The 25,363-nt window shown below is 43.6% G+C and overlaps 1 protein-coding gene across 1 annotated transcript in view; it reads right to left on the bottom strand.

The window, feature by feature from the left end:
- Positions 1–21,175: 21,175 nt before the first annotated feature.
- Positions 21,176–25,363, bottom strand: part of si:dkey-40c11.2 (drebrin-like protein A) — a 30,311-nt gene continuing 26,123 nt past the window's right edge. The window contains exons 10-16 of the mRNA XM_041937205.1: positions 25,172–25,280; positions 24,480–25,019; positions 23,451–23,924; positions 23,277–23,375; positions 22,950–23,083; positions 22,447–22,498; positions 21,176–22,332 (exon numbers count right to left, since the gene is read on the bottom strand). Coding sequence (XP_041793139.1) covers positions 22,196–22,332; positions 22,447–22,498; positions 22,950–23,083; positions 23,277–23,375; positions 23,451–23,924; positions 24,480–25,019; positions 25,172–25,280 — 1,545 coding nt within the window. The 3' untranslated portion in view covers positions 21,176–22,195. The remainder of the gene's footprint in view (positions 22,333–22,446; positions 22,499–22,949; positions 23,084–23,276; positions 23,376–23,450; positions 23,925–24,479; positions 25,020–25,171; positions 25,281–25,363) is intronic.

Raw genomic sequence — 25,363 nt, forward strand, 5'->3', positions numbered from 1 at the left:
ACAGAGGGGGTGCAAAAGGAAAGTGCCAGTTTCTTTGATTTTCATCGACTAAAGACCTCCAAGTCCACTGAGAGCATTTAACACTCACTATATCTGGGTTACTTGGATTCTATGTTGTCAAATTACACTCCTCTCATAATTCACCTGACAAGCAGTCTTACATACAGTGCATACATCTAATATAGATATATAACATAGATAACATGGTCCACTACATCACCAAGTCTAAGACTGATCTAAGATGTAACCATAGGAACTGAATCAAGTGCTTAATGACTCTCATCTCTCATCAAAGGAGAGGCAAGCACATGTTTTTTTTTTTTTTTCTGTCCAGTAATTCAGTGAAATGCTGTTGATATTGGTTCATACCACATGTAAAAACCAAGCAATGCATCAAAGAAAACTGTTTATCCTTGTAAAGGAGCTGCCATGTAAAATCTCCCTACCGTTTTCTCCTGTTACGGACAAAATGAATCTGGTCGCCTCATAATGAGCCCCTTATTATGGCATTGTGTTTATGTTGGGTGAAACAAATTGTTATTCCTGTAGGGAGGACTGGAAAAAAAAAAATCCGTATGTAATTTGTGTACAGCGGCATTGTCATCAGGAGTTACTGTAAAAGCGGGCGGCCTCTGAAATGTGAGCTGCTGACACACACACACACACACACACACACATACACAAATCGTATGCAATAGCAAAGCCACAGAAAAAGGAGTTCTGGGGCCCATAAAGGCATGTTGATGGAGCGGCAGTTGTAAATGAAATGTAATGAAACGCTGCTGCTTGCTGTTGTCTTGATTCACTTCATCACTTCGTGATCTAAGACTTTATGAGACAACCACCCCAACTGACAAATCCCTCTGTCTGCGCATGTGTGCAAATGTGTCTACCGTGTGCGCAATAGATGGTGTGTTTATTACGTTCAAATTATTGAGAATCAGTAGTTCAGGGTTTAGAAATCTGATTATGGACATATGTGGAAAAGTCTACAACGGGGTCAAGATAGTTCCTCTCAACATAATAGCACATGTCAGCACCCCTATTAAGTAGAATTTCAGCATGCTAAATTGCTCTATCCAAATAACTGCCACAGTCTAACCATTCTATATAACCCTATGATTCCCTGATGTCTATCATAACCATGTTGATCCAGTGAGAGAGACAGATGGCTAGTCATAGCCAATATGATCAACCTCAATTGACTCCAAAAGCTCCCACAATTACTCGCTACCTCTTAATCACAATGACCCATAACAGTATCCGAGGCACTCCACTGGGCTCAGAAATGGTTCACTGTACAATTATTCAAATCACAGCTGAACAAGAGCAATGGATGGGATTGTTGGAATTGAGTAATTATAGGGGCAGTCAGTGGTGGCTCAAAATGCCACAAGCTGAGCGATTAAGTAATAGCCTTGTATCCACGGTAACCTTTCTGAAGGAAAGTAATATCTACATAATACAGCCCCATCTGATTGGAGAGAGAGAGCAGAGCGGGTGTCCAACATCTTTGTGACCAAGAAAACATCAAGGAAGAGGTGGAGCTAGGACTGGTTTTTAATTTTAAAAAATCTTCAAATAATTATATTTTTATATATTAAAAAAATAAACTTTAAGTTTTGGGACCGGGCATTGTATCCATGGTGATTTGTCAAAAAAGCCGCTAAGCTGGCTTTATGGAAACGTTGCCGCATGCCTCTTCTTCACCACGCAGGCGCCACGACTTCTGTGCAGCTTGCCCTTACATCTACCATGTTGTTCATACCCAAGAAATAGCCACCATCACTGCCTTTTTTCTGGACTTCCCTGACACCTGCATGTATCCCATCATGGAGAAGGAATGGGAAAAACGTCAGTGTGAGGTTTCATCACATGGAGCCAGAGATGGGGAAAATGACTAAAATTTTATTATTCATCACAAGGTTGGCAGGATGAACTACTGAACACAATATATCCATTTGCATCATCCTAACAACTGAGTCTTCTGTCATCCCCAGCATTAACAATTGAGCTCTATATATCAGGCCCGGCCAGCCCCTTTCAAATCTCTGCATCCTCAAGACAACACTCTATTTGATTTGAACTTTCGTAGCAAGCAAAGAGGATTTGTGTGTGTGTGTGGGTGTGGTTGCGTATGTGTGTGTGTGTGTGTGGCTATGCATTACTCATGTTGTGAGGACATAAATCTGTTTACACGGTCACATTATGGGGACAAAACGCACGTTCCCATAATGTAAATCATTGCTTTCTAGGGTGAGGACTTGGGTTACAGCTAGGTTGAGGTTTAGGTTAGGGTAAGGGTTGGGATTATTCATGTGGTGGTTATGGTCAGGGTAAGTCTCTAGGAAATGAATGTAAGTCTATGTGTCTGTAAAAACACATTTTTTTTATGAAATGTATTTTGGGTTTTAATTGTAAAAACTTAATTTACTATCTTGGATGGATTTTTATTGTACACCATTGGCTGGTTATGTAAATTTTGAATTCAACACAGTTGATAAAAGCAAATTAGATTAATCAGAATCATATTTTGTCACTGAGCTTGACCATACATTTGATATATGAGAAGTCAGTGTGTTTTCAGTGAACCAGGCATCTAGTTAGAGAAAAAAGTGAGAGATGATGGAAATGAATTATATTTATTTAAATCACAGTATCCATATTTCCACTTAAGTAATCAGAACATGTGTGGTGGCTGTTTAAGGTCATGTATTTTGTAAAGAAGTGAGTCACATAACAATGCAGCAACTAAAAATTGGATCAAGGAGTGAAACTGGATGCTGTTGTTTCCTTTGCATAAGTCACCTCTGTAGACTGATACCATGAAGTATAGCTGCATTGTCCTGACCGCTTGAGGTAAAAGTGGGACACAGCCAGACTTAAATTAGAGAGAGGCACAGCAGTTGCATGTGTGCACATAACATTGAGGCTGGTTGCCTAGTCACAGCGGAACACAGCGCTGCATCCTGGTCCCAGAGAGTGGACTGGAGATGCTGACTCAGCCAAATCCCTCAGCTGCAGGCTGGAATTGGCCCCCAGGAGCACGATGTCTGACCCACATAACTCGACACTAGGTACAGTACAGTAGCAGGATATGTTAAGTTTTCGCAACACTTTACTTATAGTTAAAGTATAATTCTTGGGGACATTATGTCCTCACATAACAGCTTCGATGCATTATAGGTGTTCTATATATGCTCTATTCCAGTTGAACATTGCACACACAAAATAATAAACTGTCTCAGCATGTAATAACATAATTGCATGCTGTTCATGTGAGGCTGTCCTCACATGACCCATGAACCTGTGAGGACATTAAAAGAAAAGAATAATCATCTTGTTGTGCAGAGTCTGTGTAATTTGTGAGGTAGCTCACATCTTAGTTAGCGTTAGTTAGTCTCTGGTAGTCGGGTTAATTGACTTTTTTGTTCTCAAAGTAGGTTTTTATCCCACACTGGCCATATACTGGTCGTTTACACACACCTAAACATACACACACACACACACACACACAAAGGGCAATCCGATGTGTGGTGGCCTGAGGCTTACTTGCCCTTGGCAACCGCGCGCCTCCATTAACCTCCTCCAAAGAGGGGGAGAGAACTGCAAACAGACAAGGGCTGAAGACTTTATATTTAGAGGTGTGCTGCTGAGGCTCAGCTAGTTATCTGTTCAGTCTTAGGTCCACCTTGAGAGGCAGTGCTTGCAGGCTGGCAGTAACCTGGCAACAGGTTAGGTACTCTTCACTGACTGTGTGCTTTTATAAACAAAATATATAAATTTGCTTGTTGAGAACAAAGTTGGGAGAGCCAGGTAGGCTCACACACTCCTCTAATAAAAATGCTGTCTGTTTGCTTCGATCAATAGAAATCTGGGTGGTGGGAAGCTGGAGGTTAAAAAATCGTAACAAAGCCAACCCAGAGCAGAGGGGAAGGGGGAAGGGAGGAGGAAGCTTATATCTGAATATGGCCTGTGATATAGAAGCTGTGGCCTAGATGAGCACTTTTACTTAGAGTAGGTTTTCAGATATGCAGCGTATTCATGCTCCCTCTGCTCCAATCTTCTGGTGGAAATACTATCCTCAACATTATTCAAGATCAACGTTTGTGTGAGGGCATGCTTTTGTCTGGGATTGATCGGTAGCGTGGCCATTCATCATGCGTGTAGGTGCAGCAGCATTGGAGTTCAAGACTGGGAAAAGAAGGCTCAGTCTATCTTTGTTTTTGGTAATATAAAAAATGCAAGCTCTATATATAAGATGATGACATCTTATTTATCAGTGTGCCAGAAGTGAGCATTTGAACCTAAAGACATTAAACTGTGTGAATTTGTGGCACATGCTCAAAGATAGGCCACTTAATTAATGTGGTTCTGCTTTTGCCTATATGTGCAAAGCATCAGTATAAGTACAAGTATATTTGTCCAGCATTATTTGGATGATATTGTTCTGAAGGACTTCCTCCTGGGCTCAAATCAATAATTCAAGGTGCGTTTTGAGCAGCAAGTAAACAGTAAAGAGGATCCTGATGTATCAAGATAACATGACCTCCATTATGTTATCATGAAGACATGAAGGTCATTGATTGATGGAATCATTAGCAACTTTTCAAGCTGATTCATCTGCAGCTCCGCTTAATAGCTAGCATGATTGTGAACAGAGAGGTAAGAAGATAAACTAACCCCTTCAGTTTCTAATCAATACACTGCAACCAAAGCTCCCTCACCAAAGAAAAGTGCTTCTGAGGCTCATTTTTACAAACTAACTCAAATGATAAAAGAACAGACCTAGCGACACGTGCAGGGTTATATGACTTACACTGTTTTATTTCGTCTGAAGTACAAAAGTTTGCGTGTACTTTTCCACGCCAACTTTGATCAGAGCCGTTGAGGAAATGGTCATCTGGAGACTGTAAAGGAAACTTTGTCTTAATTGGTAAAACTAACACTGCGCAACCTGCACTGTGTTCTCTCTGGGCTACAGTGGGCACAATGGCAGCTGACTCTATTTTGTTGTCAAATACAGGAAGGCAGGGAGGAGAAAAACACCATGAACTTGTATCAGTAGAGAGAGAGAGGACACTTGGTATTATTAATAGTAACAGACCCATGACAGTGAACAGAGAGGAGCCTGTGTGAGCTGCCTTTTATTTCAACCACCCTCCCATATCCCCACAACCTCCCGCTTCCCTCCACCCCAGCATCTTATGAAATATGTACAAGGCAAACAGAGGTGGGGTTGATGCGCAGACCTTCCTCCTCTATGACTAACCGCTACACGTCCAGTACCATTACTTATTTATAAGGCATGCCGTGTAAGTGCCAGAGTGGCCTCGCTCGCTTCCCTCCATGCCATAAGGGCACTTTCATAACACCCTGTTTACATTTCAACCACCGAGAGAGGAGCGATAACAAAAAAGGATCTCCAATTAGTTACAGTGTCCAGAGCATGGCGAGACACAGGCGGCTGCTGCGGTTCTGATAAATATTTGTAATGTGTCTTAGAAGCCATTGGTTTGTGCTGGTCATCATCCAAGGTTATTGGGGGAGATGAGTTGAATGCTTTTCCATAGGGTCTCAATTGGATTTTAAACTACAGAAGGAGAAAGCGTAAAAACAATAAAGGCTCAGTTCTAAAAGAGCTGTTCAATGTACATTGCAATTAGATTCAAGGACCAGTCTACGTATGTGAGTGCTATTATGTTGTTCCCTTATATTCTACGCTTCTTTAATCACCTTTTTGCCATCTTTTCTGGCAATATCTGTCTTTAGCACGGGAATAGATCATAGATGCCAAATTGTATTTTTATGTTGCGGGGCCAGAACTATTACCAGGATTCACTGTGCATGGCTTAAAATCATTTTGCGATGGCATTCGTTTCAGTCCATTTAATGATTTCAAACAGCTGTACTGTACATAGAAAGGAATGATGGATGCTCAATAGCTGGATTAGATTCTCTTGATACACATGGCTTGAATAATAATTAAAATCAATTCAAGACAACATTATGATAGAAAAATCAATGAATACAGCAAAGCCCCTTGCATGTTGAATATATAGCAGATTTTGGAGCTTTGAAATGTGGATGTTTCTCTGAAAAAAAAAAAACAGTCCTTGCCACTTGCATAGAAATAAGTGGGAGGATTCATTGTCAGCAAGTAAACAAAGCAGTGACAAGCCAATCCCCCCCCTCCATACACCACCCGACACCACACCCCCACCCCACACACACACACACACACACAGTCTTTGTAACACAATAAAGAATCAGATCAAATCTGGATTAAGAATAAAACGCCTTTGGCATTTTACGTGCACCTTCCCACTGTATAGATTGCATGCTTCACCGGGGTGCATATACCAAGGGACACCATCTGGTATAACTATTCTGCTATATGGCAGAATATAGCTGTTATTTACTCTGTGTAAACTATGAAGCTCAATGAATCTTTTCTTCACACACTTATTGAAAATCAGGTCATACTCTCTGATATGTATCTTTTACCAGTGCTAAAAACGGATGAAAACAGCTTTACTATGAACCTTGAAATAACTGTAAACTGTACAGACAAAAGTTATTTTTAGAATCTATTATAGCAGACACATGTAGGCTGCTCAGGAATTCATATAAACAATGTTTTTGAGATAAACTTGTACATGTTGTATTGTTATTGTACATATAAAGTATTCATGTTGCTTCTGTGTATATTGTGAAAGCTAAGCATCCTTCCTCCCTTATGGCAATGTAGGTCATATTTTCCTCTAACTCTGCCTCTTGAGTGTCTCAGCATGAGGCTAGCCCTGCCCCATCTCTGGATGCCACCAAACACAGAGCTGGCACTACCTCCAGGGACACACACACACACACACACACATATTCCGACAGAAACGATGCCAGGCAGACCTCAGACATGTTACCATACTGCACCACTGTCTGGGACCTTCATTGCCACTGTATCCCCAAACCACTATCCAGCACCACGCCTCATAGCTCCAGCCTCAGGCCAGGCCAGCCCTGTCCAGCTGTGTGTGATCCAGGCCAGACCTGGCTAGCACAAGTCCACCCTCCATCCACACCACCGACTCCATCCTTCTCCACATCTCCCACACCCTAATCTATCTCATCACTTGTCTCTGGATGGATGGGGGCTTGGGATTGACGGCAGGCGTGTCGCCTCCGTCCTTGCCATCGCCATCTGCTTGGTGAGCCCAAGGAAAGCGAGAGGAACGGTTGCGTGCGTCTGCCAGCCAGCCAGCTAGCCTCGCCGAGGGCCGCTGTGTCCAAAAACGCTGTGCCGTGCCGCAGAACCTTAACTCACTGTCACAGGGCCGTCCAATGTGATTGATCTGGTCCATTTAGTCAGAGCAGCCAAGTCTGGAGGAGGCCTGGTCCTCCTGTAGCCCCTCTAGCCCCCTTCAGCCCACTCTAGCCCTGACATCCCAACTAGCACAACACAAACACTAGAGCCCTGCCAGCTGGCCCACAGGCTTGACATGCTCTGTCTGCTTTTTAGTTAACACGCCACAGGCCTAAAACCAGGCTTACATGGCTCAGTTCTGGCTGTCCTATTGAGGAGTAATTGAACTGAACTGAATCATAGTAAATGTTCACACTGTGAGATGCTTTCAGTGCATGATAATCAATTGGTTGGAAAAGCAGAGTATTTTATCTTATTAACCACAGGTAATGTGAGATTCAGTAGATTGAATGCAGTTGCTCTGCACTACCAAATTAATTCTCAAAGAAAAGCCTTCACCAGCTCCAGAAAACTGCACAAAGCAGAGACACATAGTACTTTTTTTTTTTTATTTCAGCATGTTACGTGTCCTCCAGAATATTCTCAATACATTAACATGTGACAGATGACATGTAGTTCAGAGGAAATTAAAGAGGTCATCAGTACAGGTTTGTGCAGTTTCATTTTACATCCCCAGTATTATTTCCCGTTCAGCATATTTACGTATCCCTGTCTCTTTTATTGGATGGTTGGTGCTCTGGCTTGGCTCATTCCAGGGAAGACATTTCATTGGTGTTTAGTTACTATGAAAATGAGTTCCCTAGACACAGAGGTCATGGCCACAGCCCTTCATCCAGTTGCTATTTGTGCTCTGTGTGTATTACATCACTTTGAAATCAGGCTAGTCCAAAGCATCGACTTCTCAATGCTCCCTTTTAACAAGCCGAGTGTTAGTTTTTGGGATTTACCCATCGCAAGGCTTTACGGTTTCCCTAAAATTCCAACCACATCACACAGACTTATTTTCCTTTTCAGACATGCGACTGCTGAGGAGAAATCGATTCTCGAGCTGCTCCATTTCACTGTACAAACAGAAAATGATGGTAGATTTAGCGTTAAAAGTTGTGTAGGGTTTACTGGATTTGTTGATAGATGTGACATGTAGCTGAAGCAGACGTTGCTTCAAAGCTTTAATTGTGAGCGCTGAGGCAAGGCGAGGATACAGACCTTTCAGCTTCGGGCCAGGATTGCCTGCACACACACTGAGTGAGTTTAAGAAACTCAGGGAAGTTGTTAGGAAAGTTGCATGTCCTATCACTTTAATATTTAACAAGAGGAGAGCTTTTTCTCTTCAACTTTCCAGCATCCTTTTGGTCACTGTTTTTTTTTTTTTCTCTCTCTCTCTCTCATCTCACCAAACCATCATCTCTCTCTGGCTCGCTCTATCTCTCACTGCCTGCTATTTCTGTATTACCTTCGCTGCACAAGACAATCTTTGCATCATGCGCAGGGTGAAAGGGACAAAGGAGGAAGGTGTGCAACTTAAACAAGGCTCTGAACCTCTCTCGGGTCATGCAGAGCTGATATTTCTTGAACAGACCAGCTTTTTCTAATGGAGAGCAAATATGCTCACTCACCCCTGATCTAAGTAATATGTAATAATTTTTGCATAAAGATGCACACAAGAGAAAAGGTTTGAATTTTTTCTCAGTTACAATAGTTTGCATACAGTGGATCAATAATTCCAATCTCTGTCATCTTCCACCAGGATTTGAAATCACACTATGGTGTGACATCGTAAGCTAACTCCCTGTCTGGCTGAGGCAGTTGGAGCGCTCGTCTGTGAGCTGTCCAAGGACCACCATGGGAACTTTACTAGAAGGGCTGGCTGGAAAGGCTGTGGGAGTGCAGTGACAGTAGGGGGACTTTTCTCATGTGAAAGGGTCCAGCCATCCAATAGAAAAACGCCACTACAAGCAAAGAGCATCCATGACCTTATAATGAGGCTCTCTGAGTATGATCATTTTAAAAAGTAGTGGCAGCCCCGCAATTTTTTTTTTTTAATCGTCTCCACATTCGCAGTCGTAGCCAGGTTAATTAAAGAATTCTTTTCTTAATTCCCCGGAATATAATCATGACAGTTTTACAAGCAGCAAGGTAATATGATCTCATATTTTTGTTCGGTGCTGCTAACCGTGTTGCAAAGTAGTTTTAAGCGTGTCTCCAGTGGTGACATCTCATCATGGCGCAGTATGAAATGGTCCTGAAGTTGAATGAGACTCAAACAAAAGCGTGAGGGAATTAGTACATGCGAGGCACATTTCCAGAAAGTGTTTATGTTCTTCTTAAAGCCTTTCTCTGGCAGAAGCGATTACATGAACGTCTCCTACTTATTTGTTTTCATCTGAACGTTTGGCTGAGGGGTTTATCCATCTTGACAAGCACATAATATGGCTTTTGGTGCTGTGAGGGAGAAAATGAGAGAGATGGGATGAGAGAGAGGGGAGAAAATGTGAAAGTTAAAACAGAGGCTCTATGGTGGGGTTTTATCACTTTTCTTGCTCTTCCCTTCCTCTCTTTAACAACATGCTCAACCCCCCAAAGATGTGTTGAAAGATCACAATAATCCCCTCGAAATGACATTAGTCCTCACTCTCCTCTTTGAGTAGGTGGAATGTATCTGAGCCAAATTACTGAAGACACTCTAGGGTGTTGGGAACGATGCGATAAACACATAAAGTTCCCAATGTAATTTGATTAAGTCTAAAAAGTATAAATATGGTGTCTGCTCAGCATTCCATGCTAAGCCAATTAGAAGCTCTACAGTAAATGAATTTTGCTCCATGTGATAGTTTGACTTGAGTTCCTCAGCAGTGAAAAGGTATCTTATTAAATGGTGAATATTTGCTATAGTGAACTTCCTATCATCCTCTGCTGGTCACTGTAATTTCTTCAGAAGCATTGAAACCACACCAGCATGAAATAGGTTATTATTAGAGACACATTTCTTACATGGGCTATAGTTAATGTCATTGATCACACTGGATCAAGACACTGTCAAAATCCCATTCCTGTTGTATGTTCTATTCTATAATGTACCCTACCAACCACCACCGTAGTAAAAGACCAGGAAGGAAAACTGTTTTATTTGCTACGTAGAAGGAGGAAAAAGGAAAGGACAAAAAAAAAAAAAAGCACAATATTGCTTATTTGGACTTTCCTCCAACATACTGTCTCAACCACTTGGCCGCTACTTGAAGCAAGCTTCAAAATAGAGCATTACAGAATGTGGACCTCTCCCTCCACCAATGGTGCATTTGAACACTGCAGAAAGAGCACCAAAGTGCTTATTTCTACTCCATCAAATGGGGAGCCTGTGAGGCTGGATTGGAGTCCTCAGCTCCTAAAATTGCTGCCAAGTTATGCCACTGACTTTTCAACCAGCTTTCAATTACAACAGTATAAAACAAGAGTGCAGAAGAGGGGCCTCGCTGTTCTCTCTGTCTTTGTGGGGCTATTTATGACCGGAATATTTTGGTTTGAACCCTGTTTTTCCCCTTTTTATTCTTTTTTCGCCTTGACCAATTTCAGATTTTCAGAATGTAATGCTACCTATCCATCTATCCTGTGTTTTAACTTGCGTTGCGTGCATCCAAGCGGTGCATGCATATGTCTGACAGCGTGTTTGCAGCCCATATAGCTCTGTATGTGTGTGGCTGTCTGTTTGCCGATCCACTTCCCCTGGTGTGTGAAGTGTTGGATAATTAGCTGCCTTATCAGCCTGGGACACGGGCAGTCTCCTCTCCACTGACAGGTCATGGAGCCCGGGACCAGCGGGAGGTTGAAGAAAAGGAGAAGGTGGGATGATAAGGCCACAGGAGGAGAGACAAGGAGGAGAGATAGAGAGAGAGGGAGGGAGAAGGAGCTGAAGGGAGAGAGAACAGAGGAGAGGGGGAGGGGGCAGAGAGGCAGACAAAACCTGAAAGAGAGAAATGGGATGAGGAGCCAGACAGAGGAGTAGACAGAGAGATGGAGCAGTTAAAAAGGGGGAGACAGTTAGGCCCCGCAAGGACAGAGCAGCTGCTCCGGCCTATCAGCTCTTCCACGAGACCTCGGCACTCATTAGCATAAATTCGAATGACAAATGTGGCCCGCTTTGGCAAAGACTAATTAATTCACGGAGGGGGGAAACTCACCAGAGTAAGAATTCAAATCATTCAATGCCACGGGCCTGAACAAGTGTTAAGAGGGAGCGTGTTGAGCTCCATTGTGTTTTGGAATTGCGACAGTTGCCTTACATGTCCTGAAAAGGTTACAGCTTTCATTTCACCGTTTGTTTTTTGTGTACGCATTTTTTCAGCATCAGCACTCGATTTTTTTGGAAAAAGTTTCGTTCTGTAAAATGTTGCTTTTTTTAATATTTACACATTTACACGGTGTGTGTGGGTGGGCAGGTTGATTAGGAATGATAGGTTATGTTCAGTATATTTTCACACACACTCAGGCACACACATTCAGGACTTCATGATTTATAAGAGGGAACAATGGACTGGAAAAGATTGCTTGGCTCTGAAGTGACGGCTCGGCCTGGAAGACGCAGGGAAAGGATAAGTGCTCCCCCTTGTGTTCAGCACACGTACATCTGCCTCTAATCCTGTCTCATGCTGGCTTTATAAACTATCATCATACTGTGTAGGACAGTGTAACTCTAGGTCACATTAAAATGATATTGTGCTGTCACTATGGATACCTGGAGAAAGTTTTGCACATCATTTCAGCCGCTTCCCCTCTTCCGAGCACAGTGAGCATTACCTCATTTGGTCTTAAAAACAGGCAAAGTCTGCCAATGAAACGTCTGTCTCCTCAACTTTGTTAACAAGCCGATCGTTCTCAGGGGATTTGTGTGTAATGAATCAATCCAACATGTTGGCAAGTGACACCGACTGGCATGGGGGGCCTAAACGATCCATTTGAATGAGATTAAAAAGTGTCCGCTTCATGCCCCAGCGCGTGTTAGCCCTCAGTCCTCTTTGTTTTCCACTTTACACCAGATTTAACTCATCAAGTCCAGGTGTTCCTGCAGCAGCGAGAGTGTGTGTGCGTGCCAGTGTGAGTAACTGTGTGTGTTGGAGAGTGTCTCAGTCTCTCACCCTCTCTCGCTCTATGTCTGTCTCACCCTCTTTGGCTCCTTATGTCTTTGCCTTTTCTTTCCTTTTGCTCCCTATTCCAAAACATACCAAGCACAGCCAGGTGCAACCGTTTTCCTTACCAAATCCCTTGTTAAAGACCCCACAACAGTTGCCCAAAAGCGCTAAACCAGGCTCTTCCTGCACCATAATTACATCCAAACAGAACATGTTGTGCAGTGTGAGGACTATTTATACATCCACATTGAGAGCCAGTTTTCTCTCTTTCTGCTTTCAAGGAACATCCTTCTGTGACTCCTGCGTGTGTGTGGGTGCTGGGGGAGTAAATGGGTGGTGGTTGGCGAGAGAAGTGTGATTCTCCAGGTGGTACACAGGGCCCCAGTTGCCGCTGCCCGTTACCAATTACCCCAAGACTCCTACACCTGTGAAACGCATTATATCTTGACCAAAACACTGAAAGTAGGTGGTTCTCGTTTTGTCTGACAGTGGCGGACAGCTAAAGCGATTTGAAGGCAATGCTATAACCAACTGTTGGTTCAAAAGGGATCATTCAGGCAAAGCCACAACTATTATGGGGCTACTATTCATATCTTTGCATGAGGCCATCACAATTTCCATGCTAGCTCTGTATGTAATATGATTGCTCTCCGCTTTAAGCTACAGAATGGTCTTTGTTGGACAGATCTCACAATCGTGCAATGTTCCAGACTCTGATGGGCAATTACACCATATTTATTTAATATCGTCACTACCGTGGCAATGACGTTTGTCTCCTTCATGCAAACACGCTGTCATTTTATTTCCACGTCTGCAGACAGGCTTTTGTCACTGATGCAGCGAGTAAGGCATCATCACGTCAACGAAGGAAGACACTTTTCCACATATGAGCTTTGTTTCTTTTTTATTGTCTATTTGCGTATATCTATGTGTGTGTGTGTGAATGGGAGCAGGGGAGATAATGTCAAGCCAACAGAAATATGTTTTGATAGATGGTCATGGTAAAATAACCACTGTTTGCCATGTAAGGAGCTGGTCAGTCTAAGTGATAGTTATGGTCTTATGGGTTGGGAGCTGGACCTGAGGTCGAGCAACAGCAGCAAAACAAGCGCACGCAAACACTACGAGCAACGCAACGTCTCATTCAATGACAAAACTGCACAAATATGGGTTTTTCCCTACAGCAGATAAACTCAACTGACTGACAGAACGAGAAACTTTGAGACCTGTTAATTACTGTGTGATTCTGTGTTCAGTGCATTTACAGATTATGGTCCCTCACACAGAAAGTGAAACACACCTGGAAGAAAAATACGAAAATACATACATTTTCACACTTGCTGTGTGTACATTACATCTGCTGGAAGAATCTCTTTTCATTGCAGGTAGTGATCCATCCATCAGTTCTTATGTGAAAAAAATAAAATCATCTGCAGAGAGCGCTCTTTGATGTAAGGGCCCTCTGCAGGGTACGTATACAAACACAGCCAAGAAATTCAATGCCCCCACGCTCACCCTATCAACTCCAGAGTGTCATGACCAGTAGCTTTGATAGGTTATCCACTGAGGGGCCTCCCACATCACTGATAAGCCCGGGGAGCTTCACAGACAGAGATACAGCAGGCCCCAAAAGTCTGCACTATTAAAATTAATTGGCATCAAAACTTTAAAAATTAACCATGTTGGCTACATTTCTGAGGACAATGCGCTGCAATGACTGTCGACACATTATTTGAACTTTTATGCACAGATGCACACAGTTTAGAAGAGGCCTGTATTATGTATTCTCCCCTATTGTGAATTACAGGTACATTTTTAGTGACTTCTGCATGATATTTCTTAAAATAATGAAATTTGCACTCACTTAGACAGAGGTATGACTGTAGCTACACCTTTCGATAACCCTGCCGATGCACATGAGGCAGAGAGGAAGGGAGTGGAGGAATCATGGGAGGAAATGGTTTCATGGCTGAGCTGACTGTTTGAATTAGTGTATCTGAAATGGGCATCGTCTGCTAGCACTCTGACATGGTGTTGCTCTCGCCTTTGGCATGCATCCATCCCTTCAGACTGACACACAGGCGCACACACACACACACACACACACACACATACACACAGGCGCGCACACGTACAGTCATACACAGTCACGTACGCACACACTCACACACGGAAACACACATTGTGCATTTAGCTTGCCTTCCTCCGACCTCCCCGCTGTGTCTGACACAGCACCCATGATCCTTTGCCTCGCGGGCTGTGAGCTGTCAGAGTGACAGGGCATGGAGAGGTTGACATGTGACACTGCGAGACAGGATCAAATGTGTCATCATCTCCTCAAACAAAGAAACAAAGAGATGAGAAACTCTTTTCTGTACCATCAGCTAATTTTTGTCAGTAACATCACAGCTAAGTTTAAGTCTTGTATCTAATTTAATTTCAGCAGCTTCAACTATGAATTTGTTTTTTTAATCTTTAGGTGCATGCAGGGGAGGCTATGTTGGGCTTATTTTTTGTCATTTTTTTCCCTTTTTGGATTGCATATATATTGGGTTTTGCCAAAGAAGAGTGTAATACAATGAACACTGCTGAGCTGAGATACGTCATAGGTATGTGGCACTCCCTCAAGTTCTAGTTTAAAAAAGAGCTGAAAAATATGAGCAAATGGATTTGGACCAATATCTAGGTGAAATCAAAGAAAAACTATACAATAGGTGGGTCAATACCGAGAACGTGAGCTTGGATATTATCTGATCCAAGCAGGCTGAGGTGTTAGAATTAGATTGGAGCAAAACCTCATAAGATTACTGCAGTAATCCTCTACTCTACTCCCCTGTGTCTGACAAGCTGTCGTCAGGTAGAGCACATACAGTATGAACACACACACACACACACACACACACACACACACACACAAAGCTGTCCAGGTCTCACTTAGTCAGTCTGTCCCGGTCTGTCCAGGCCTCTGCCTTGCCAGTAGACCACACATCCACACATCAGCCCTTTATTGTTCCTTCCACTGCGGTAATGGAAACAGAGTCAATGTGGCACGGATGGGGAGGAAGTGGTGGCAAAGGGCTGCGGGCCCTGGGCCCTGCGTGGCCCCTCCATGGTTGGCATCTCCTTACTCACACACACACACACATAACTGCACACAACCTGCGTCTCTCTCCGCCTCTGGATTTGACACACACACACACACACACACACATATACGCCATTACGAGGGAGTTCGGCAAGCCGCACTGTAGTGAAAACACACACCGCCCCTGCATCCCTTCAAATGGTAGGAAATCCTGGACATGTCGAGCACATTTAGAAAAATACTTGAGGTTTTGGAGAAATTGGGATCACCTCATCTCGGAGTAACGTGATGCTGGTTTTATTAAAAAATGAAGGGGAGCCCATATGGAAGCCATCGCAGACTTCGTGCATTCACATACAAATCAAAGGAACTCCAGCCCGGCTGCTAATGAGGGTGACCGTGACGTTTTTATGTTGTTATCCTACTGTGTGGCTTAGGTAATGGCTGTGTAGGATGGGAGGTTTCATCCACACACGCGCAGAGGGTCCGGGCGATATTGTTACAGCCTAAACACATTTTTATGGTCTTTTTAGCCTCTGAATTATAGTATCAGCTCTACACATGGCAGGTAGGGTTTAGTGGTTGGTTAGCATGCTGGATTTATTTACTTTAAATGTCTCACAGCAGCCAAACTGACACAGGAGGACTGGTGCTCTGTTTACGGTAAAACGGCAAACACCAGTGGTTCATCTGAGCGAAGCGGAAAGGACTAGAGGATAGGCTTTCATTTCCATGCTGCACAGGCCTTGTAAAATCTAAACAGAACTATAAAATTGCTGTTTTTTTACTCCTCTAATGCTCCAGTGTGGCTTTCACATTTTCTAATTGATCTTAGTGTGAACAAAGAGATGTTAGATGTTGTGGTATTAATTGTCTGAGCGCTGCCCCGCTGGTTGCAGTTTGTGTGTGCGTGTGTGTGTGTGTGTGGGTGTGTGTGTGTGTGTGTGTGTGTGTGTGTGTGTGTGTGTGTGTGTGACAGGTACAGTGCGTGCATGCCTGTGTCTGTATATTTGTGCATCTGTGTGTGTGCCTGCGTGCTCCGCTGCTATCAGTCTTGGTCAGGTCCCCGCCTGGGTGTGTTAAGGTTTGTCTCCCTGTGTTGTTGCAGCCTGTGTAATCATGGTATTAATTATTAGCTGTTTGCTCTCCATCATCCCCCTCCCCTGGGGCGGGCACCGTGCCGAGGCTGCCAAGGGCTGGCTCTGGGTGTCTCATCCACTATAAATCTGCACACTTAACATCACAATCATTGGAACAGCAGTGTGAAGCACCAAGTTGTTGTACATGTCTTATTGCAGCATGAAAAAATGTGAATCAGTTAGGTTGGTACACTTTTTATTTGCATTAAAGCAAGATTTTTTTGCCTCTTTCTTATCACTCTGATGAGTTTTTTACATCCACATAAAATGATGCCATGTTTTTTTTTCTGTGCTTCAAAGCCACACTTATAGCCTGAAATCATGTAGTTCAGCCAAGAAATAAACAATGTGTCCCCATAGGCTTAGCCTAAATTGTGTGAGAAAAGATGTCTCACTTTATCCTGCTTAATGTCCCCAGGCCTGGCTGTGAATTAGTCTCAACTCTATCTGATCTCATATGTGTCCTTTTCACACACAGCCACCGGCATATCCCCATCACTCACTAATACACACACACACTTATGTACATTTGTCTCCCTCAAATGCCACCATCGGCATCGCTCCTTCAGAGGTACTTGTGAAATGAATTGTCTGAGAGAAAGTCACAGCATCTGGCAGTGATTGTGGTGCCACAGGCAGTGTGTGTGAAACCCAGAGCGTGTGTGTGTGTGCGTGTGTGAGTCACTCGGAGGACAGGGGCTTTCACCCCTGCTAGTCTTTAGTGTAAGGGACAGTTAACCCCATTATTGACCGCCAGGACCTTACTTACAGTGTGTTTACATGTTGACTGGTGACTTCTTTAGTCTTCAGTTTAAGGTCATGATTAACTTTGACAATATTTCTGTTCTTCATATAGTTATTGCTACTACTGTTTATTAAAAAATATGAAAATGTGTACAATCACAAGCAATCCAAAACATTTAAAGTAATTTACTGGACTGAAAGCAATTTAGAAAATCTTAAGATTAAACCCTATTATCTGTCATTTATCTTGGCCAATTTTGCTTTAGTTGCCTTTCAGCGGTTACCGCAGCCTCTGTCATGTTTCTCCATTTCTTTCACATTCAATGATAGTCATAAAGACCAGAAAAGATCATTTTAGCAAAACACATTTTACGTCAATGTACTGAATGGAAACATAAATGATCGGTATGAACAGAAATCCAATAAACCTAAACCAAAGAGGGAGAGATTTCTTCTGGAACCACAGCAGAGTTAATAAAAATCACTTATGGTTTTCAGAGAAACAACAGCATTTCATTGTCCAGGATAACGGTTTGAAGATGAGGTAACAGCTTTGGACGCGCCTGTTGCTAGATTCAAAGCGTGATTTTTTTCTATTCATCTTAGGAATCAGGAAAATAAAGCATTTGTACAGAGTTTGTTGCATTAATTAACAACTACCAATGTTCCCCTGTGGTTTCCAACCACTTTGAAGATTCCTGCACAATAGACTGAGAGACTTAACCATTTACGAACTGAAGGGGGAAAAAAATCTCTGTGATTGGATCACAATGCCACATGTTGGCTGATTGCGAGCGCAGGAATTGTATCGTAAAAAGCAAAAACCGCCTCTCGGGAATCATGTCAGGAAAAATCCCGGGGAGGAAATGCTGCCAACTAGTCTTCACCAATGACTGGTAAAAGGAGATTTTTTTTTAAATCCATTTTTACTTTTTTTGCTTCAAGACAGAGAGATGTTCTAATCCTCTGTTCATTGTTAGGGGTTGTGTGGGACTGGCCGAGGGAAATAGCTTTTTGATGGCAATGGAGGGGAAAGGGAGCTTTGCCAAAGAGGGCTTCAGAAGTTAATGGGCCGGTTTCTATGCTGACAGTAAAATCTTGGCTGGAGCCATCAGGAGCTTCTGAGGCGTTATCTTCTTCAGCGGTTTTGAAGATTATCTTTAAAGGGAAGACAGGAAATGACAACGTCAAGAACAAGAGAGATGTCGAAAAGCAAAGGTTTAATCAAGACTTACACCAAGATGGAATTATCACCAAGCTAAAGCTGATTTATGTTGAGGAAGCATAATAGTTTAGAGAAATTCTTTCCAGATAACGGCGGTAGCCTTGAGATCGTCTCGCAAGCGAACAGCATCAATGGTGGATTTTGATGCACCACCAAGGGTTGCAATGGAGTTTCTGGTGCCGGAGGGTAATGTTTGATCCAGTGGATGAAATGTTGCCTGTGGTAACTGTTGCCCCTGCAGAACAAAGAGCCAAAAAGAAAATGAGACCCATTTTCTCAGTGAGTGCTCTTACAGACAGGTGCTTACAAACGCTGATCTTTATTTCAGCAAGGGAAGAGAAAGACGGGAGCTTCTTAAGTATTTTAAGAATAACACTGCATACCCAAGTGCTGCCAAACATTTTCCGAAGCAGAGCACTGTGGGTACTGTATGTTTCATAGCACTTCGGAGTGGGGAAGATCCAGCCGGGCAGCCTTCTGGCACAAATATTGGTAAGGTAACCTGAAGCCTTGAGGACAGATGGGGTGACCCTGGCCTTTATGTTTCCTTCTGCAGAACAACGAGCCAAAAAGAAAACAAGTCCCATTCGCGCACATTGCACACAGGTGCTTGCAGCTACGGTGCGAAGGCGAAGAAGAGAGGCTGAACACAGAGTTAGGAGACTGCTGTGGTAAGATTTTTAGCCTCCTGTAAACTGACACCTCTCCCAAACACGTAATTAATCACAAAAAGTTAAAGCAAACTAAGAGCTAGATGATGACAGGCAGAGGTTGAGGAGGACGCTGCTTCCGAAATGAAGGACTTCGAATAGCGTGCGTGTGCACGTGCACGTGTGCTTCACGTGTGTGCACATGTGCGTGCGTTTGTGCCTGCCTGTGTCTTATCCTCCCATCCATGTTTGTCAGAATCTGCTTCCGAGCAGAAACCCAGCCAATAAGCCACGAGCCATCAGCAGCCAGGTCAGATTAGGTGTCTGTCGTTGGCCTTTGTGCTGATAACGCTGCAATGAGTGGCACTTCCCTACCGCCACTTCACCTCGGCCGTCCCACACTTGTCAGTCCTCCACCGGTCAGATAGAGTCTGTCAGTTAAATAAGAGATAAAGGGAAGGCCGGGAGGAGGGAAGGGGGGGTCTTCTCTGTTAGTTTAGCACCCTAGTCGAAGGGTTTTTGTTACTGATGAGGGTCACAGAAGGAAGGAACAGCCTTAAGACAAAGAGGAAGGGGAAGGGAAAGTTGACTGGCACATTAGCCGGTGTCTCCCTATCACTCCGGTTAATCCGAAGAGACAAGGGATCTCTTGAGTTGTGGGGATGACCATGGGAATGGGGATATGGCAAAGCGAGAGAAGGGGGGGACACAACTGTCGAGACCAATTTGCCTCCACGTTCTCTGAGCACAGATGTCCTCTCTCTCAATTTATCTCTCACTCTGTGGCCGTTTATCCTTCTCACGCACACCAACGTAAAGCTATATACATCGGCGTCGTAAGATCAATGTTAACTTGTCCCCTTTTTATGCCTCTTTAACTTAAATTTAGTGTTTTTTTTCCCTCTCTATCTCCGGATCTTGCTCATTTGAGCTGTCACGGTCTTCTCCTTGCAACCCAATTAGTATTTCATAAGAGGCTCATCACCTTTTCACACATATCACTGATGATTAGCCTTGTGGGATAACCTCCACAGAATAGTCTCCTGGATAGATTTAGTCAGTCTGTCAACAGGCATCAGTTCAGGCAGGATGAGACCCATGTCAAACATTACCTCTCTATTTCAGAACAGAGGCGCATCTTCCAAATGCTGTTATTGAACTGGCACTACAAGAGTGTAACCTAGCCCCCCTCCCCATAAATATTAAAGGTGTATAGTTGAGAAATATTAATGTCATACTCAATCAATCATTATTACCTACCTAGGGGCAAATCCTGTTTGAGGTGTAGCAGCATTAGCAATTTTTAGCTTTGGAAATGTCTGGATATCCCGTCTGTAAAATGTGTGTTACAATGAGCCTCCTCTCTGCTTGTCAAAATATTTTGCCTTTTGTCCTGAGGAATCTGTTGATTTCAGTGAGCTCTGCTTCAATCACGCTGCCGCTGAGGAATTGGAAAAGACAATGTCTCCACCTATAGGTGCAAAAGTACAACTACAAGTGACAACTTTTCTTCCACCCAGTGCATTTAAATCATCCAAGCACAAGTACAATAAGTATTAAAATCAAGTTTACTCATGAAAAACTTGAATATTAAGACACGTGATGTTCTGCGCTCACAAAAGAATAAATGCGCTATTTAATGAATCTGTCTTTTTGATGTGTGCAATCCTTTTTTGACCCGATTAATCACGTGCTAATGATCACTTTGCTGTTTATGAGTCAACTTTTGTGTGTCTGTTGCAATATTACCTGAAGTGTGCTACGAAAAATACATTTATTTTGTACAATGTAATAAAATCCATGCAAAATGTCTAAAGGGACATTTTTTGTTATTTAGAAACAGGATGCTTCCCAAGACTGCACACATGAACCCTCAAAATATTAAGAGACACTCTAAATTAATATTTGGACACTCAAAAAAACAGAGACAAACATTTTAAAGCAGGTGTTGAGTTTGTAGGTGCTGTATATTTGTAAGTTTGGAGTAAATGCAAAGAACATACATACCATCACACAAGCATACAACATAAAAACATACAAGCCCAGTATAGAAAAAGAGAAGATCTTTGACTTTTTTATACATTCTTATATACACTGTGGAGTATTAAGATATTACAGAGGATTAAAACCGGGAGATTTGTTTTTTTATGTCATCTGCGTGTCAACATTATGCTTTAATTTCTTAAAATCTAGTAAAAATCAAGATGAGAAGCACAAAAGTATGGAAGAAATCACAAACGAAACACAGCCCATCGTAAAGAGTGAGAGAGAAATACTGGTGACGATACAGTGCTTTTTCCTCTGCTTGTTTATTTATCGTTTTTTATGTTGCTTTTCTGGTTTGGGTGATTAAAACGTGCTGTGAGCCTGTCAGTAACAAACACAGTGCTACAAAATAACTCAGGAAATACAGGGAGGTGATTATAAGATGATGTCTGATACATGTATCTTGATTATATATACCAGTCAAGCGCTGTAAATTATTATTGTTTTTTTTAGCTATGTAACACACAAAGCAAACGGTGAGCAGAATGGAACGCTTGTTATATGTGCGGATCAAAAAGACGACTACACACTATAGAAAAACCTGTTTGTGTTTCGCACGAGAAAAGCAAGTTTGTGATCATTTGTCACAGTGATCTGATCCCTCCCACCAACATTCCTGCTGTATCTCAAAGGGAAATAAGTTATTTTGGTCCAGGAAAAGGTCTCCGCTATTTTATCCAAGAAAATGAGGCTGGGTAATTTCTGCATACTTGTGAGAATATTTAGTTATTTCTCCAAAAAATACATCAAAACTGAGAGTCGCACTTTTCTTTATGCTTTCTACAAAATAGAGAGTACAAAGTTTCAGTGGGAGGATTAAGGTAAAAGCATGAACAAACGTGAGGGGAGATGGTGTCCCTGAGTGTGTGTGTGTGTGTGTGTGTGTGTGTGTGTGTGTGTGTGTGTGCGCTAGTGTGTCTGCCTATATGGTCTCCACATAATTGGCGGGGAACAAGCCTTGACGGCCGTCTTTGCTCCACCCCCTCCACCAGGCTTTGTCCACCGTTTCCACGTCCCGGATGATGTCACCGGGTTCAAACGAGATCTCCGATTCGTCCTCTGTGGGAACCGCAAGATAACATGGTGAAGACCCGCTAATCACGGTGTAATTACTGTAAGTGGAAGCACTTTATGCGCACATGCGCGGCGATTATCCTCTAAATGGCAGCTTACCTGCTTGGTAGTCGTACAGAGCTCGGACGCACATTTGTCGTTCAGCTAAAACCTGAGGCGGAGAGGAAAATGTGTCAGAGCAAGGCTGCAATCATGAAACATGCGTCTTGTTAAAATAAAATTCACAGGACAAAGAAATCACTTTCCTGGAAACTTTCTTCATATGAAGAATTGCCTGTGTAGCCTGATATTTCTTATTCCTCTGTGCCAAAACCTCTGTTACTGTCCAGAAACTGTTAAATACATCACTGAGCAACACCGTTGCCCCTGCCACCTCCTGCTCTAATGTGTATTAATCCACCACTGAAAATAGTCCCTAACAAATGCACTATATACTCCTATTCTAGTAACATTTGCTGAAAACTCCAGTTCCCAGCTGATTTAGAGACTAAATGAGCTTTTAAAGATCTCCTAAAGATTGCATAATTGGTTCTGGTGAATGTTTTAATTGACAGCAGGCTTTACACAAGAAAAGTTCAGTATCATGTTTGTAGACTCACTACCTCTTGTCCATTTTCTGAGATCTCCTGCTCCTTGTCCTCAATCACATCCTCCTCCTCCGCCGTGCCGTGAAGACTGTAGCACACAGCCAGCTCCGGCGAGCTGAGTTCAGTGTCAGATGGACTCAGCGATCGCTCTGAGGAGGGAATTGTGAAAAGCATGCGTCACAGTTCAGCCAGCACAGAGAAAGAACGTGTTAGTGTATAATCAGATAGATAGATACTTTATTCATCTCCAAAGAGAAATTTGCAGTTCCAGCAGCTCAAAAGGCTCAATCCCTGAATAACCCTACACTGAATTGTGTTGTTTAAACTGATTTGTTGCCAGACCTATGCCGTTCTGCTCCTGTGTGTCCTCTCCGTTTGTGATCCCGTTGGTTGACGGGACGACAGCCTCGTGCTTGATTTCTTGACAAGCTGGTTTGGCATCTGAAACAAAAAAAGTACATAATTTAATTTCTAAGATATCAGTCAAGGCGAAACACACAAGAACAAGATGGCGACCTGTGACTGCTGGCTCAGCAGGCTCAGCAGGGGCCTGACTCTCTTCTGATTGGTCGTTCTCCTCTCCAACTTCCTTGGCCTCCTCCTCCTCCTGCACCACCTCCTCTGGCTCCTCCAGCAATGCAGTCACAGCTCCCTCTTTCAATCCCTCCTCCTCCTCCTCTTCCTCCTCTTCATTGTCCCTCTCCTGCTCCACTTCTTTGTCCCTCTCCTGCTCCTGCTCCTCCTCCTCTTCCTCGTCCCTCTCCTGCTCCACCTTCTCCTCCTTCTCCTCCTCCTCCTCTTGCTCCTGCTCCTCTGCCTCAGCCTGGACTGGCTCTGCGGCGACAGCACAAGGCTGCGGTTGTGTTTCGGCCGTCCCGCTCTCGTGCTCCTCCACATCCTCTCCCTCATCTTCCTCCACCAATACAGCCTGTACTTTGTAGCCAAAGTCTGAGACCAGCTCAGCGTGCACATGAGTGGCTGTGTTGAGGTCTGTTGATTGGAAAATGATATGATTAAAAACACATTTGATAAGCTCACATGTTGTAAAAGTGCAGATGAAGGCCGTGTTTGTCTGTGCTAGAAAAACTGAACTATAAAGAATAAAGCCAGGTTCTCCGAGTGCACATTACAGTTAAGCTTGGCATGACTAAGAGTATATGTGGTTACTATAGGAATATGTAATTGTGACTGGACTGTAAAAATATTCGGAGCTCTGTCATTTCAACAGAACACTGATTCATAGTCCCTGGCCTGCTTTACACTGTCTGGAGTATGTGGAGTGGTTTTTGGCAAAAGCATCTAAGTCACTTTAGCCTGTAATAAAATGTTTAACAACCAATATTTAATGTCAAACGATTAATGTCTTTGGCAAACAAGTGAGTAAGAAGCAGAGTAGCATGCACTTCCTCACATTATATCATCACCCTGAATGGGGATTTTGTTCTTTTTGAGACCTTCTCTGCAGATTACCCTCAAAAAGGACACATAAAACACTGTTCTTTTATCGGATCTTGATATAATTCATCATGTCTTCTTCCACCCTACCTGTGTTTGGCTGCGGTCTCTCCGGAAGAGGAGCTGTTGGAGCCTGTGGAGGTAGAACAGGCTCGAAGCAGAAAGTTGAGTGCTCCGGCTGGTTTGGGGTATTTGGGGGCGAGGCGGGAAGGGCCTCTGGATGTGACTGAGGCGGATTGTTTTTTACTAATTTGGCAGAGAAGGACGCCAGGAGACTTGGGGAGGCCGGAGGTGCAGACGGTTCTGTGGGCGAAGGGGGTTTGGGCTCAGCAGCAGCCTGAACTTGGTTGTTAGTTTGTGGAATGCTGGGCAGGGCCGAGACCGGAGGGGTGGGGCGACAGGGTGACCCAGGCGGGGACATGGGGGCTCTGGGCCTTTGTGGAGAGGTGGCAGGGAGGAAAACAGGGCTCGTGGGGGGAGACGCAGCACGGTAGATGGGGGAGGGAGGAGCACGGGAGAAGGGGGAGACCAGAGGAGAGCTGCGAGGGGAAGATGCCGTGCTCTCCTCCGCCTTAGAGAAGATGAAGGCTGTGTCTGTCAGGCTACGCTGGTATCGTCTGAACGGTTTGCCTGGAGAGAAAGAAGACAGCTTGTGAGGAGATCAGAAACGGAAAGAAAACACACTTCACACTTCAAACTGCGTGCACTGCAATCCAGGGCTGATTCCAGCGAGCTCGCCTGGACATGCGGACCCTGTTTGAGCTCACACACAGAGTACACACCAGTGCGGGAGGATCCAGGGCTGGTGGGACTTTGTGATGATGATGATGACAGCTGCCTGAAGAACTCCCTCGGGTTCATGGAGCGTTGGGACACTAACGCTGCTGCCTCCTACAGGTCAAGGATGCATGCGCGACAAATTGAAATGATTAAACAGACGTAGCTGGTTGAGTTGTTGTGCAGGTTTCAGGAAA

The sequence above is a fragment of the Chelmon rostratus genome, chromosome 5 (assembly GCF_017976325.1).
Source record: "Chelmon rostratus isolate fCheRos1 chromosome 5, fCheRos1.pri, whole genome shotgun sequence".
Taxonomy (NCBI): domain Eukaryota; kingdom Metazoa; phylum Chordata; class Actinopteri; order Chaetodontiformes; family Chaetodontidae; genus Chelmon; species Chelmon rostratus.